Source organism: Coenobita brevimanus, chromosome 99 (assembly GCF_032717465.1).
Source record: "Coenobita brevimanus isolate Jiangsu-jjx chromosome 99, ASM3271746v2, whole genome shotgun sequence".
NCBI classification, from domain to species: Eukaryota; Metazoa; Arthropoda; class Malacostraca; order Decapoda; family Coenobitidae; genus Coenobita; species Coenobita brevimanus.
Genome location: NC_137052.1, coordinates 16,145,946 through 16,162,293, shown reverse-complemented (window position 1 = coordinate 16,162,293; position 16,348 = coordinate 16,145,946). Strand labels below are relative to the sequence as shown.

Below are 16,348 nucleotides of genomic sequence, written 5' to 3'. Positions count from 1 at the left end.
AATTTGCTGAGTAGCAAAACTGATACAATATCTGAAATAGCAGTGCCTGACGGGCATTCATAACAGCGTCCGCCATTCTTGTTGTATTCTTAGCTGATGATGCGATCAGAATGACTGATACCGTTCACCCTCTACATCTCTGCTGCCTTAGCAAAGCTGTCGTGATCAGTGTTAACGATCATTTAGGCAGTAACGTCCAAATAGGTTCTGTTCTAATCTGTTCAGCCGTTAGGCGATACAGCCATTTGCAGTTTGGACATTACGGCCTCAATGACTTATGGCCGAAACGAACAGAACTCTGAGGGTGTCGGTGTGAGTGTGGTGTGGGTGTAGTTAAGGAGGTAGGAGTGGGAGGAGTCCGGCTAGGGGACAGTGTTTATCCACTTACTGTATTATAATCCCTTCAGTCCAGCAGGGAACTTTTTAAGGTACTTTATTCATGCCCCCCAGATAGTTTTATTCAGTTCAGGAAACATGTCCTGAAGAGATTAATGTGGGCTGTATCAAATGCCCCAAGTCAGAAAAGTTTTGCCTGAGCTCAGTTAAAACAATTGCACTAGAAATGAATAATTGCAGTGGGCCAGTTAGCCCATGCTTGTCAGTTTGCTTCTCTGACTAAACTGTTAGAATAAATCTAATATATTAAATTAAATAAATTAAAACTGAGGTTATTGTCAAATCTTTCAAAAAATGTGGTATAAGCAATTCAATGGTACTGTACTGAGGATCGTTTACTATATGAGAGTGACAGTGAAACAAACTGATGGTTTGACGATGGTAATGACACTTTCAGTGATGCTTCAAGACTTGGGGATGTATCTAGTAATGATGAATTCTCAGGATCTGAAGACAAGTGACATTATTTTCATGTCAGTAATATGCAGTAATTATCAGTTTTAGATGATCAATGATGACAGATGCAACCATGGTAATTTTAGGATCAACAGTGATGTACACCTTTAGTCTTTCACTGACCTTGATAATTTCTGGATGAATAAATTGCTTGAGATGTTTAATGCCCATAAGCGATGATATTTATTTGTGCTAGTACTGATACTGTACAACCAAATACATTTTGATATTTTAGGCAAATAATAAAGCCAGTGGGAATTCCAAAACTGACTGATGTAAATGTTTCACAGGTGAGCGAATGTTGCATGTGGCGTGTACATGTGTACGTGTGAGTGTGTGTGTGTACCGTAGCGACTGGGAGGCAGCTGTGTTACTAAGGTGCAAAAATGGATGTTTTCACCGTACTCAAATATTTTGAGATGGATGTCTGTTTTAGTGAAGTATGCATTTTTAATTGTTGATGCTGCAAGGAGAACAGCTGACAGTGGGGGAATGATACTGGGAGAAGAGGGTAGAGACAGTTGTCTAGCGACTGGCAGGCAGCAGTGTTATTAAGGCGTAACAATGGATGTTTTCACCATACTTGATGTTTTAAGATGAATGTTTTTTGTAAATTCTGATTAGTGAAGTATGCATTTTTAACTGTTGATGCTGCAAGACAAACATAGCTGACAGTGAGGAAGTGATACTGAAAGAAGACAGCTGTCTTGCGACTGGGAGGCAGCAGTGTTACTAAGGTTAAACAATGGATGTTTTCACAATACTCGATATGTTTTGAGACGAATGTCTGTTTTTAGTAAATTCTAATAAGTGAAGTATGCATTTTTAAATGTTGATGCTGTAAGGCAAACATAGCTGATGGTGAGGGAGTGATACTGAGAGAAGGGGATTGAGGCAGCTGTCTACCCTGTTCCCAAACAGCCTCATTGTATTGAACTTCAGTTATAAAACACTGTAATTTTTTTGTTTGTATGTACATACAAGTGCTACATTTTTATATTATTTGTGGAGGTATTTAGAAGTTTGTGACAGTGCATAATTAGTGATGGCAGTAGTATGATATGATGCCTAATTGAAGACTATCTATCTATCTATCTATTGCCAGATGCCTTAATCCCTTATACGGAGTGGCCACAAACGAATTGCCTCCACCTCACCCTGTCCCCCGCCATTTCACCGCACCACTCCCTATTCACCCCCCCCTCTCTCATATACCTCTCCACTCCATCCCTCCATCTCATCCTTGGCCTGCCCCTCCCTCTCTCCCCCTCCACCTCACTCACATACACTCTCCTCATCAGTCTCTCACTCTCCATCCTCTCCTAATGCTTCCTATCACATCCACATCCACACCACAATGCTCCTTCACATCCTCATTTGTCAGTCTATCTCTCTATGTGACTCCACAGGCTCCTCTCAAATAACTCATTTTCACTGTTTTCACTCTTGACTTGTGTTCCTCCAACAACGTCCCAGCTTCACTTCCATCCGTCAGAGTTGGTATCACAATACAGTACTGTCATGTAATAACTTTTTCACTTCCATGCTCACTTCCCTGTTTCTTATCACTGCCTTCAAGGAACCAGCAACCCTTCTTCCTTGTTTGTGGTAGGTGGGGGTGCCCATCATCCACCCACTTAGTTTAGTGGTACCCTGTGTTTGGGGTAGCTCTACATCGAGTGGCAAGCCAAATGATTTCCTGTAAACCACAAAATTATTTCGCTGGGTGGTAACCTTATAAGCAACCGACATGTGTTCCCTACATGACAGCATGTGGGTCGGTGGAAGGTTAGTGTCCCTCCCTGGAAAACAACTACAGTAACTATAAATATGAACAAGAAGCCTGAGTGAAGACGATGTGAGGAAAATTCAATAACACCAGAGGTGTGGAGTATGATGGGGTTCTTTTAGGATAAATGGACTGATGTGAACGTTCATTGTACTTTATTTTTGCATTCTGTTTGTGTTGTCTGTAATTTTAATCAACATACAAGCAACTGATCTGGAGATAAATAGTGTATTTCTACTTTTAATGGCCTTTAAATTTTCATCAGTGAATGAAAGAACAGATTTTACTGAGTTCATTTGTGGTTTTAAATTCATAGGAATTTATAAAATAATGTTTATATCTATTTACTGATACATCATAATTATATTCTGAAGATGAACATTCTCAGATTATTGTATGAAAGAAATCAGACAAACATAAACAGTGTTGAGAATTGAGATGGCCTCATGGATCTAAGTCACATTTTGTTAAGAAGGGGTTTTGTTTTCTTTTCCCTTTTCCTGTACCATTCTTTGTACACAAAAAAGACACCAAAGGCTGATGAGCAGCACTGAATAGATTCTGAAAGGTGAGTGTGTATCTAAGTAATAATGGCTTATATCAGTCACGTTTTGTTAAGAAGGGGTTTTGTTTCTTTTCCTGTACCATTCTTTGTACTTAAAAAAAAAAAAGAAACCAAAGGCAGATGAGCAGTACTGAATAGATTCTGAAAGGTGAGTGTGTATCTGAGTGGTAATGGCTTATATCAGTCACGTTTTGTTAAGAAGGGGTTTTGTTTCTTTTCCTGTACCATTCTTTGTACTTAAAAAAAAAAAAGAAACCAAAGGCAGATGAGCAGTACTGAATAGATTCTGAAAGGTGAGTGTGTATCTGAGTGGTAATGGCTCATATCAGGAAACATACTGCAGTCTTGGTTGGGGCAAACTTTTTTTTTCACAGAACTGCCATGCCAGAATTAGGATGTGTCTTTCACAATGCTGCGTCTTATATGCCGCAAAATACGGTACTGCATCATCAGCATGCAACAAATTTGATAATATTCCATCCATCACCATTCATTATCAATGCCATCCCTCTCTATTACATCTCCTAAACTTCCTCCATGCCTCTGCTTCCCATCCACTCACCACTGTTCAGTATCTCGAAGAGTTGCGCAGCGCATCATGCTGCTCTTTTGTTTTGCCAATGTTTTTGTTTTTGAGTGAGTGCCGACGGCGGGACATAGAGAAAGGTCGGAACAGATTTGTGCTGCAAAAAACAGAGGAATATTGCTGTTCACCTTTCTGTCACCCTCCCAAGACCATGCAGGATTTAACATTGGTAGCAGAGCATGGTTTGGGAGAGGTGTGGTGATGAGACATAAGGAAGTATGTGAAAATTAAGCATCGCAAAGAGAAGCTGCTGTGTGTGCTTAGTCAATTATAGAGTTGCCAAAGAAGAGTAAAACCATGGCACAACAGAGTAACAATTCCAGTGTCTGGCGGTGACAAAAGTTATAAGCAGTGGAAGGAGAAGATCGCCGCTTGGGAGACAGTTTGTAAAACAGAAGCAAAAGAAAGAGCCATTATTGTGGCTCTGTCATTTCCAGAGGGAAGTGAAATAAGAGACAGAGTGTTTAGTGAAGTAAAGATTGATGAGTTAAGTATTGTGAATGGCATGAAAACATTACTGGAGCAGTTAGACAAGTGGTACAAGAAAGATGAACTACCAGAGGCATAAGCGTCTTTGTCTTGGAAAAGACAAAGAGAAAAAGATGGAAGACTACACTGCTAGGTTTGATAAAAGAAATAAAGCTCTGAATGCTTCAATGTGACTATCCCAAATTGTATATTGGCTTTAAAGTTACTGGACTGTGCCGGACTTGATATCAAGGAAAAACAATTAGCATTAACAGCTGTAACTTTCAGTGAGCCAGCAATGTACGAATTAATGAAGGCAGCTTTACAGAATTTTTTTTGGAAGTCAAGAAGTATTGTCATTAAACCCAGGAGCAGCTACTGGTGAGAACAACAATGGTCCGGCAGTGGTAGTAAAGACTGAGCCAGCGTACACTAGTGAAGAGGTGACTATTGTAAATCGCAGCAAAGGACAAGGCAGATTCAGAGGTCAAGGAAGAGGTAATTCAACTGGATATAACTCAAGGGGTGGAAGAGGTGAAGAGAAAAATCCTGTTGATTGGAAAGAAAACACCCGTATTTTTTTTTTTTTTTTTTTTTTTTTTTTTTAATGTGTCCAACTCTGGGCATAGGCATCAGAGCCTGCTCCCAAGGCCCAGTAGTCCTCCTACATACCATACACTTCTGCATGTCACCACTTCGGCGCTAACACCCACCATCCATATTGAATACATGCTAGGGTTGTCTCATACAGGACTGGTGCACTGGTAGTAGCAGGGATATTTTTACGACATGTCGGCGGGTCTCCTGGTAGATCAGTAAAGTCTGTTATTGTTAAAATCAAATCCTTAAACTGTTCCATGTCCCAGCAGGGAGTTAAACCTGGGTCTGGTAGGACTGTAGGCCACCTCTCTACCGACTGAGTTACCGCTCAAAATTTCATTTTGCCTCGTCATGTCCCAACAATTGTGTACTGTACATGTAATAATGCTACGGTAGAAGATGAAGATATAAGTAAGGAGTGTCTTATAGCCAGTGTATGAGGCACTAGAGATATGACAGTATTGATGATGGAAACTTTTAATTATGTTGTTCTTGATTCAGCTTGTAGTTCTACAGTGTGCGGCAAGGATTGGTTGCAGTCATACGTACAAACCTTGTCTGAAGAAGCATCAAATATGACAGAGGAAGAAAGTGACACAACATTTAGAGTTGGACATGGTGAGTTACACAATTCTATGAAAAAGGTTAGGATTCCAGCAAGTTATAGGACTGAAAAGGTTTAACAGATGTTATCGACTGTGCCAATACCACTATTGCTGAGTAAGAAATCCATGAAGAAAGCTGGAATGAAACTGAACCCAGAAAATCACACTGCAGTAATATTTGGTAAGAAGATAAAACTCACATGCACAGCGTCTGGACATTATTGTATTCCTCTTGTTGATGATTTTGAATCAAGACAGAAAATGGAAGAAATAATGTATACTCTGAATGAGGATGAAAATGAGAAAAGGGAGGAAAATCAAGAAACTGGATCATCAGTTTGGCCATCCTACTTGTAAAAGGCTGATTCAGTTACTCACTGATGCTGGGATTGATGATGAAATGTGTTTTGCTTTATGCTGAGAAGATTTCAAATAACTGTGGTGTGTACTAAATAATAAGAGAACCCCAGCCAGACCAATAGTGAGCACAAGTATGGCAAAGGTTTTCAACGAGGTTGTGGCTATGGATCTGAAGGAGTACAAGAAGGGAGAAATATATTTCTTACATTTGGTGGACATGGCTACACAATTCTCGAGGTCGTGTACGGTGAAGAGTAAAGAACCCAAGGTGACAGTTGAAAAGATCATGGAAATGTGGCTGGGTACAGGCACAGGAGCCTCAGAGAAGTTCCTGTGTGATAATGGTGGGGAGTTTGCCAACAATACATTCTTGGAACCTTGTGAAAACATGAATATTCAAGTCATGCACACTCCAGCCAACAGTCCATTCAGCAATGGCTTATGTGAATGGAATCATGTTGTCATTGATGAAATGGTGACTAAGATAATGGCCGAACAACCAGGGTGTTCCCTTTCATGGGCTTTAGCCTGAGCTGTCAATGCAAAGGACTGCCTCCAAATGGTGGGTGGATACAGCCCGTATCAGTTGGTGTTTGAACGGATTCCAAAATTGCCGTGTGCCATTAATGATAATCTTCTAGCCTTAGAAGGAAAAACATCTAGTGAAGTAACTGCCAAACATCTTAACAAAAGTCACACTGCAAGGAAGGCCTTTTGGAGAAAATCAGTAGAGCATTACACCACCAAATAAGAATGACTGGCAAAGTATTCAAGAGTGGTGATCAAGTATATTTCAAGAAAGAGAATGGGAGTGAGTGGAAGGGGCCAGCCACTGTTATTGGTCAAGAAGGAAAAACTGTGATTTTGAAGTATGGTTCCTATGTTATCCGAGTTCATGAAACACGTGTTCAAGAGACAGGATACAGCTATGGTAGAGTCAGAAGAAGACAGAAAATCATTGATAAGTATGTTGAGAGATTAAACAGAAAGGAAGTCAGAGGAAGTAAAGGATAAAGAATGTACAAAAGAAAGTAACTGTAAAGGACAATCTGGAGTGAATCATACAGAAGACTAAGAAAATGTAGAAGAAAATGGAATAGAAGACACCTCATCAGAAAAGGAATTCAAAGAGTGACACAGTGAAAGTAAGGATTCCAAAAATTGGCCAAAGGTAAAATTTCAATGCAAGGACATGAACAAATGGCAAACAGCTACCATCCATAGCCGGGCTGGGAAAGCAAGTGGTAAATACAGTACTTGGTGCAACATAGAAGATGAAGATGGACGAATAACATCTATTGACTGGAAAAGAGACATGCGATTGTGGTCCGCTGAAGACAGTGATGATAAAAGCATTAAGAAGGACTCTGAGCACCAAGAGGCAACAGAAGAGACTGAAGCGAGGGAACCGGATAGTGTACTGATGGCATGTAGTGATGAAGAGGATGTGGAATGTGCTGAAGCAAAAGCTGGGAACTGAAGAAATGAAAGGAGTTTGGCATGTATGAAGACAGAGAGCTTTACCAGTAGGATGGGTGGTGACTGAAAAAGTGAATGATGATGGTAAAAGGCAAATGAAAGCACAGCTGGTAGGAGGGGGATTTGAAGAAAAAAAAGAAATACAGTCAGACTCTCCAACAGTTTCCAAAGAGGTTTTGCGATCTTTTGTGGCAATTCTGGCCACAAAGGATTGGTCAATAAACTCCACAGACATTAAAGCTGCATTCCTATAAAGTACACAGTTTGACCACAAAGTCTACCTAAGACCTCCCTTGGAAGCTAACAGTGACGAAAATATACTGTGGTAACTGAAGAAATGTGTGTATGAGCTTAATGATGCAGCTCGTAAATGGTATATTACAATGGAGACTTTCCTACTGAAGTTGAGGTGTACTCAGGTGAAGACAGATCCTGCAGCTTTTTACTGGTACCATGAAGGTGAATTGTGTGGTGTAGTTTTGATGCATGTATTTGATTTTTTGTGGGGAGGAACAAGTAGGTTTGTAAACATTGTTATTGGTCAGATCTGAATGGAGTTTTTGGTGAGGGATCAGAACAATGCTGCTTTTAACCCCTTAAACGTGGATCGTCGCTTTTGCGACGGTCGGCCCAAAGGACAGAACGGCGGATCGTCGCGTTTGCGATTTGAGTAAATTTTGAATAACCGCGGGCAAGCAGGCTCCAGCTGGTATTGTCTATCAGTACCACCACCCTCTAGCTACAACTAGCATACTTTACCTTTGTACTACTGACCTCAGTTGTTGCCAAATATCGCGTTTTCCCCCCGTCCCCCCCCCACCACGGCCTGGCCAGCCTGGCTGTGATACATGGCAGCGCTCTGAGCGCTCAGAACTGTAAATCTGCAATCTCCTCTCACAAGCAGTTTATGCTACTAGGAAATGCTTGTTTCCCCAGTTGTAACACTAGCTTTTTTTCTCACGGTTTGCCCCTATTTAGCGTCAGTTTACTGCAGGCTTTCAAAGTGAGATTATTGCGAGTTCTAGCTCTTCCCAGTCAGTGCAAACGGCCGACAGGAACGAGAATAAAGTGGCGGACGTAAGGCAGAATAAAAAGCGCGCCGTGGTGATCTTTTGGGAAGTAATATGATTGAAAATAATGTAGTATACATGTTTTTAGCTGTGAAAATGGAAATGTTTGTTGAGTGACGGGAAGACCGCCGCCACAGTGCATGTCGGCCGTACGCTCCGTTGATTTTAGCCTTATTTTCAGTGCTTATTGTACAAATACGGATTCCTAACTACCTTTACGTTGTAGTATAAAGTTTACTGTGACAGAATGAGACTGTGGTAGAGGGGAAACCGGGTTGCTGGAGGTGTGAAAGTGAAGATTTGGTTACCCAACTTTGCAAGGCTCCACAAGTCCTTGGGTAGTCCACGAAGGCTCAACACCTGTCTCTGGAGAAAGCTGAATGTAAGTACTATCTGCCATACCAAGTATAATGTTCTAGGGTTAATCTCTGATTTTTGGCGAATATTTTCCTACAGGTACCCAGACCGCGATACAACCCCGCCACTCGGGGGGGGATCGACTGTACACAGCCGCGTTTAAGGGGTTAAGTAAGTTGGACTTGAGGCAGAACAAAACAAAGATGGGATCATGTTATATCAGAATAAATATGCTAAGTCACTAGAGCCCATACTTGTAAATGCTGCAAGAGCATCATGCAAAAGAGATGAGTGTACTGAGAAAGAATTGGATGATCTGGGAAGCTTAGTACATCAGTTAGGGTGGCTATGCATATGATGTACTGGAACGAAGTTGTAAATTAAATAATCCAACAGTAAAGGATCTTCTTCGGGCTAACATGTGTCTTAGAAAAGTCAGTACTCATGAAAGTTCATTGTATTTTCCTAATCTGGGTGATTTTTCAAAATGTAAATTGGCTGCATATAGCGATGCCTCGCATGCAAACCTCCCAGACAGCATGGGTAGTGCAGGTGGGTTTGTGGTATTCCTTGTTGGAGAAAATAATACATGTTGTCCATTGTTTTGGGAATCTAAGAAAATCAGAAGTTGTAAAAAGTACTTTGACCGCTGAAACTCTGGCAGCTACTGAGGCTGTGGATGCTGCATTCTATTTGGGATGTATTTTGTCACAAATTCTTTATAAGTAAAAAAAAATGTAATATCTGTTGAGTTATTTGTAAACAACCACTAACTCAATGACAATGTTTATTCTACAAAAAAAGTGTCAGAAAATAGGTTGCGAGTGGATATAACCATTCTGAAGCAAATGATTCATGAAGGAGAATTAAAGGTTTATTGGACTGAGTATACTGTAAATGCCAATTAGTAGATGTTCTAATGAAGAGGGGAGTGAACACATTCAAACTGTTGCAAGTTTTTGAGGAAGGATTACTTGTGTGTTAGGAATGGTGTACTGTGCTGTGTTATAGATAACTACCAATGCTTGTGGATCATTCAGGCCCCTCGCACTTGCTCCTGCGGAGGGCTCTCACGTTTATGTGCTGCTCTAATGTAATGTTGTCACCTGGATTTTTTGCAGCTAACCAATTGATCGTGTTATCTGCAGCTTCGGTAATGGGACCCAGTTTATTTCAGTTGTACCTCTGGGCAAAAAATTCTACGGAGATCCTATGCTGGGCTTTGGGAGCAGCATTTTTGGTCAAATATGATCGCTCATTAAATATAGTAAAAGTTTTTCAATCGTGATGGGACCAAGTTTTTTCACATCACCAAATTTTTTGCGATTTTTGTGCCAATTTTAGTGTGATTTGAATGTGTACAGTGCTCATCAGAAGCATCGAGTGCCTATGGCAGGGCGCGCAATACGTTTGGCCAAAAAGGAATCACCCGTTTTTGGTACTAAAAATTGAGCCAGATGTTTGGGCCGCTAGCATGACATCACGGCAGCTTGAGGCCTTACTGTGCGCTGGTTGGCTCCCGCCTCAGTTGCCTACGGACTGCGTGAGAGAGAGGAACTCCGCCGCGCCTCTCTCTCTTCTTGCGCCAATTTTTACCTGGTGTCCCGCAGTGTTTTGGCTTTCACGACTTTGTTACAGCCCCTACCCGTGAACTTTTGAGTGAAATCATATCACAGACCATTGCTCTAAAGGAGGCAGGCCACCCCACAAAGGAAATTAGTGAATTGGTTGGTGTGGCTTGATCGACAGTGCGTAGGTGGTGCGCCCGTTTTCGAGTGGAAAATAGTGGTGACGTTCCAACAAAGAAACAGCGGTCTGGTAGGCCCAGGAAAACTTCTCCGAGGTCTGTTAATGTTTTAAAACGTGAAGTGGAGTCTAATCCTCGTGTGAGTGCAAGGAAAATTAAGGAGAGCAACCCGGAAGTGTTTGGTGAGGTTTCTGTGCACATGATGTCTCAAAGAGTCCATGAACTTGGTTAAAGTCATAGGCCTGTGAGAAAGCCTCTTCTTACACGTTACCAGTGACTTCGTAGGCTTGCCTTTGCTAACAAGTACCTTAACTGGGTTGAGGACCAATGGTTGTCAGTGTTGTGGTCTGATGAGGCAACGTTTTGTGTTACCTGTAATTGAGGAGCGCGCGTGTACCGGCGCAAAGGTAATGACCTGCTTGACCCTCGTTACGTGGAGAGCACAGTTAAACACCCTGATTCACTTATGATATGGGGTTGTTTCTCTGGGAAAGGTTTGGGGAAGCTTGTTGTGCTTCCCAAGAACTGCAGTGTGAATCACGACATTTATCTTGAGCTTCTTTGTGATCATTTACCTAAGTCCTTCGAGCTCACAGGTGCATGAGTGTTTCAGCAGGACGGTGCACCTGCTCATAAAGCCAAATCGGTCACCAATTGGCTTCGTGACTGCGAGGTACCTTTCATGAAAGACTGCCCAGGCAATAGACCAGATCTCAATCCAATAGAAAACCTCTGGTACCTCGTAAAGAAGAATCTCCAAGGGAAGGACCTGAGCTCTCTGCTTAAGCTGGAAGCAGCCATTCGTGACTCCTGGGAAAAAATACCACTCCACCACCTCGGGAACCTAGCCCTTTCACTTCCACGACGTCTCAGGTCCGTGATGAAGCGTAAAGGATACCCTACCAAGCATTAATGGTAAATAAAATGCATTATTTATATGTTTTTTCAATGTTGAAAGGTTTGTTTCGTAGGAGGGACGCAGGGCGCATGATACTTCTGACGAGCAGTGTAGTTTCGGCTGCCCAAAATACACAAACACACACACAGCTACTGCCATAGTACATTAGATTAGATATGTATATATAGGTGTAATATAGGAATACTGTATCATATTTCTTTAGTACTTGTGTTATCATTTTCAGAATTAAAAGATTGTATTTTATTTAAAGACAGAAAGAAAGGGGAATGTGTTAAGTATCTTGAAGAGTTGCACGACGCATCACGCTGCTCTTTTGCTCTACCAACATTTTTGTTTTTGAGTAAGCGCCAACGGCAGGACATACAGAAAGGTCAGCACTGCTAATAAATGGAGGAATATTGCTGTTCACATTTCTGTCATCCTCCCAAGACCATGCAGGATTTAACAACCGTATACTTTCTGCTTTTGCACCTCAGCTTGTCTCACCTCTCATTCCACCACGCCGTTCCTTGCACCTCCTTTCATCTTCTCTTCATTCCACATACCGCCTCATGTGCTGCACAGATTTCCTCTGTGAATACCTTGAACACACCTTCCACCTCACCCATCTGCTCCAAATCATATTTACCCAATCACTCCTCCACTTCTCTCTTATATTCAGCCTTTGTTTCATCCTCTTAGTATGGACTACTTTCTTCTGCTATTTATCTAATGCATTTGTACCTGACTTTCACCACTACAAAGTGGCACTCAGACATTCCACTTCCCCAATCTCTGTATGCTGTCACAAACAGCACATGTTTTCTCATTCTCTCATCCACAAACACATAATCAATCAATGGCCTTTCATTCATTCAGTTCACCACCCACCCTTCTCATCACTCGCCACATCTACTTGTGGATCAATTTGTGCCTAATGAGGGTATTGGCTATCACCAATCCCCGCCTCACACAAATGTCCACTATAGCACTACCATTCTCATTCACTTCTGCAGGCACACCCCACTCAACAACTACTCCATGTATCTTCACATTCCCTACTTTTCCATTCATATCTCCAATGAAAAATTCTCTCACTAGCTCTCAAACTTTTCCTTGCATGCTTACACATTTGCCCAGAACTCTTCTTCCACTCTGCTCACAATTGCCCACGCTTGTAATCCTACTTTCAATCTTACCCACATAATCCTTGAACCAACTGATCCATACTCTCTTGTATTCTCTTTCAATCTCTTGCAAACAAAAATAAATACACCCTCCTTTGCCCTCTGATTCTCACCTACTCCTGCACATATACCGAATCCATATTCCCACTCTATCACCTCTCCATTTGGTCTTCGTCAATCCCCAGATGTCCACTCTGCATCCTCACACACCAGGACAATGTCTCTCTCACCTCATCATTCGCACCCCTAACATTCTACATTGAAATTCACACCACGTTCTTTGTCCAGTCCTTGGTCGTCACCTGTGGGTCAGTTATTGTCCTAGGCATTTTGTTTGTCTTTCTAGTAAGGTGTTTTCCGGGAAGGGGGCACTAACCATCTGCCAACCCACTTGCTGACATGAAGGGAGCTACATAAAGTACTTGTAGTGTGTATCAGTAACATACAAGAGGATACTGAGGTGCAATGTGCAAAATAAACTGATACCATAACAAAAGAGGCATTACATATGATTTTTCAGACTTACCAAATTTGTCTCTAGTCTCCTCAAGTTCCAGGGTGGTTGCAAATGCGACTGAGGGTTTGAGAGAAGTGGCTGAGCGTGTGACCCAAGGGGGTGGTTGCGGTGGCGTCCGGTCCACATCTGATACAAAGATGTTGACCGTAACCGTGAACCGCTCAGGGTATCGATCAGGTTCCGTTATGTCATCCAGTTCTGGCCTGAGTGGAATAAAGTAAATATAGTGCAATAAAATGCACAGTGGTGAAAACAAGAGTGAGAGAGGGAGAGGGAAAAGTCTATTTATCTATTGCCAGATGACTTAATTCCAAAAGGGGAGGCCACAAACAAAACGCCTCTACCTCGCCCTGTCCTCCGCCATTTTGCTGCCCTTCCCCCAGCTCACATCCCACTTGCACAAATACCTCTCCACTCCATCCCTCCATCTCATCCTCGATCTCCCCTTCCCTCCCCCCCCCTCTACCTCACTCATGTACACTCTCCACATTAGTCGCTCGCTCTCCATCCTCTCTACATGGCCAAACCACATCGCTGTATTTCTCCTAATGCTTTCCATCATGTCCACATCCAAACCACAATGCTACTTCACATCCTCATTTGTCAGCCTGTCTCTCCATGTGACTCCACAGGCTCCTCTCAACTCATTTCCACTGCTCTCACTCTTGACTTGTGTCCTTCCAACAAGGTCCAAGCTTCGCTTCCATACGTTACAGTTGGTATCACAATACAATCAAGCGGCGACTTTTTTGCTTCCATGCTCACTTCCCTATTTCTTATCACTGCTTTCAAAGAACTGGCAACCTTTCTTCCCTGCTGTACTTTTTCCAAGCACTTCCTCCTCTAAATTGCCATCCTTACTCATCACATTACTCAAGTACATAAATGCACTCACACTTTTTATTTCCTCATCATCCAACCTACCTGTGGATTCAGTGATTTAATTCATTACTCAAGTACTTAAATGCACTCACACTTTTTATTTCACCATCATCCAACCTAACTGTGCATTCAGTGACATTCTCTCAAAAACCACAACTTTACACTTCCCTACATTCATTTTCAGATTCTGCTTCTTACACATTCTCACAAACTCATTCATCAAGCCATCCAGTTTCCTCTCATCTTCACATAACAATACAGCATCATCTGCAAACAAAAGAATAGTAAGTTTCCAAACACTGTCCTCTCTCATTAGTGCCACTCCAACATCCACTGCCCTACCTTGTATCTCTTTTATATACCCATCCAAATATGGACTGAACAACCATGGAGACATGACACATCCCTGTTTCAATCCAACATTCAGGTAGGAAAATTCACTCCGTCAACCAACCACAAGCACTGCAGCCTTAGCGCTATCATACATTCTCTTCACACCATTCAACAGCTTTCCACTTACTCAATAAGAGGCGTTTAGTCAAATAATGACGAACGTGCCAAATCAATATTTTGAGATAAACAGTGTAAAAAATTTGTTTTGTTGTAACTCATCAACCAACAGCCCCACTTCAATAAACAATGTCTCAAAAAATAGAGCTGGTAAAATACTTTAAGACACATAAGAATAAAATACCAATTATATATCAGGTTATAATGCTGTTCAGTTATTAACCCCATACCACAGTACCTCTATGAAAAAAAAAAAAGCTTAATTTGAAAAATAACCACAAAAATGAAAAGAAAGACATTCACAAACCCATGTACATTAGTGCTGCATGTATTTAAGTGCTGTGGGGGGTGTGAGGATTAACAGTAATTTAGTATATCGTTGGCCTAGTGCCTTCCGTCCAACACTAACTTGTTTCAGATTAGGACCAGTGCCTCACTTGTCAGTCTCCACTGATCCAGTTACAGTCACTTTGTCAAGTACAGAACGAACTCTACGCCCATCTAAACTGTGATTGCTGAGAAATGATGATCGACAAACATCATAGGTCACATCAGCATACTCAACACAATAACTAATCAAACATGACTTGCATGATTTATGGCCCTTGACATGAGGAGCAGGGCAGTGAAATGGCGGGGGACAGGGCGACTTGGAGGCGATTTGTTTGTGGCCACCCCAAACGGGATTGAGGCGTCTGGCAATAGATAGATAGATAGACAGACATGAGGTAGCTTCATAGCAACACTTTTCACATGACTGGCAATATAATTTTTCTGTCTGTTATAATCACTCATTGTCCAAAAAACTGTAAAAAGGTCACTTACTTTATCACTGCCTAGATTGAAGAAGCAGCCATATTTACAATTAAGATCGATTTTCCTGGCTGGCACTTTCTTTTTAGTGCTATAACTCACGTAAACTTCCCCCGCATTTTGTTTTTCCCTGGCAACTGCATGTTTCCAAGAAGATGGAGCATGTTTTCACTTCTGCGTATGCTCAGGGACCTAATGATCATCATCACAATGTAAGTCACCCACGTTGCAATGTAAAACACTGTAAATCTGAGGTGAAAATAATGCAATAATCCAAAAGCACGTCTGTGTGGCTTACAATGTAAACAGAATTGGGAAGGGCAGGATCTGGCCACACCCACCAGCCAACACATCCACAAAACATGGCAACTGATTGGCTGTGGGTGTGACATCAACATGAGACCCACTGCTCATTGGCAACCCGAAGGAGTGCTTGCTGGCATGTTCGTCTTTCTTCCACTACAATTTTCCTCAGGATAGACACAGGCCATGTGTACCAACCTGCAGCATGTTGGGACAAGAATCCACTTTGCTGTATGGGACTTTTGACCATGTTGTAAATACATACATGCTGCGAAAATGTTTCCATTGGATAGAAAAATAATGGACCCAATATCAATTTGAGATATCTGGCACGTTCGTCGTCATTCAACTATATGTTCTTAATATTTTCCACATTCCTTGTCTATCCACTCTGTCATATGCTTTCTCCAACTCCATGAAGGCTGCATACAACTTGTTTCCCTTCTCTAGAAACTTTTCCACTAAAAACCTTAGAATGAATATCTGATCTACACAACCTCTTCCCTTCCTAAAACCTCCCTGATTTTCTCTAATTAATTCCTCTGTTATGTCTCTAAAAGTAAATGCCAAAATGAAAAAAAGATGAATCTGTCTATTCACCTGTCTATCAGCCAATCCTTTTATAAGGTGTCTGCAGCAATGATCAAGTGTACTGGAGAAAGTGGATTGATGTGTTTATTTGAGATAAGTAAGTAGACATGAATGAACAAAGCTGAATCTGCTGAGTGGAAGGAGGCTGTGATTGTATCCCTGTACAGGA

General features: G+C 41.7%; 1 protein-coding gene across 1 annotated transcript in view; it reads right to left on the bottom strand.

The window, feature by feature from the left end:
- Positions 1 to 16,348, bottom strand: part of aux (cyclin-G-associated kinase) — a 462,562-nt gene that overhangs the window by 139,010 nt on the left and 307,204 nt on the right. The window contains exons 16-17 of the mRNA XM_080283925.1: positions 13,090 to 13,283; positions 11,105 to 11,107 (exon numbers count right to left, since the gene is read on the bottom strand). Of these exons, the coding sequence (XP_080140051.1) occupies positions 11,105 to 11,107; positions 13,090 to 13,283 (197 nt within the window). The remainder of the gene's footprint in view (positions 1 to 11,104; positions 11,108 to 13,089; positions 13,284 to 16,348) is intronic.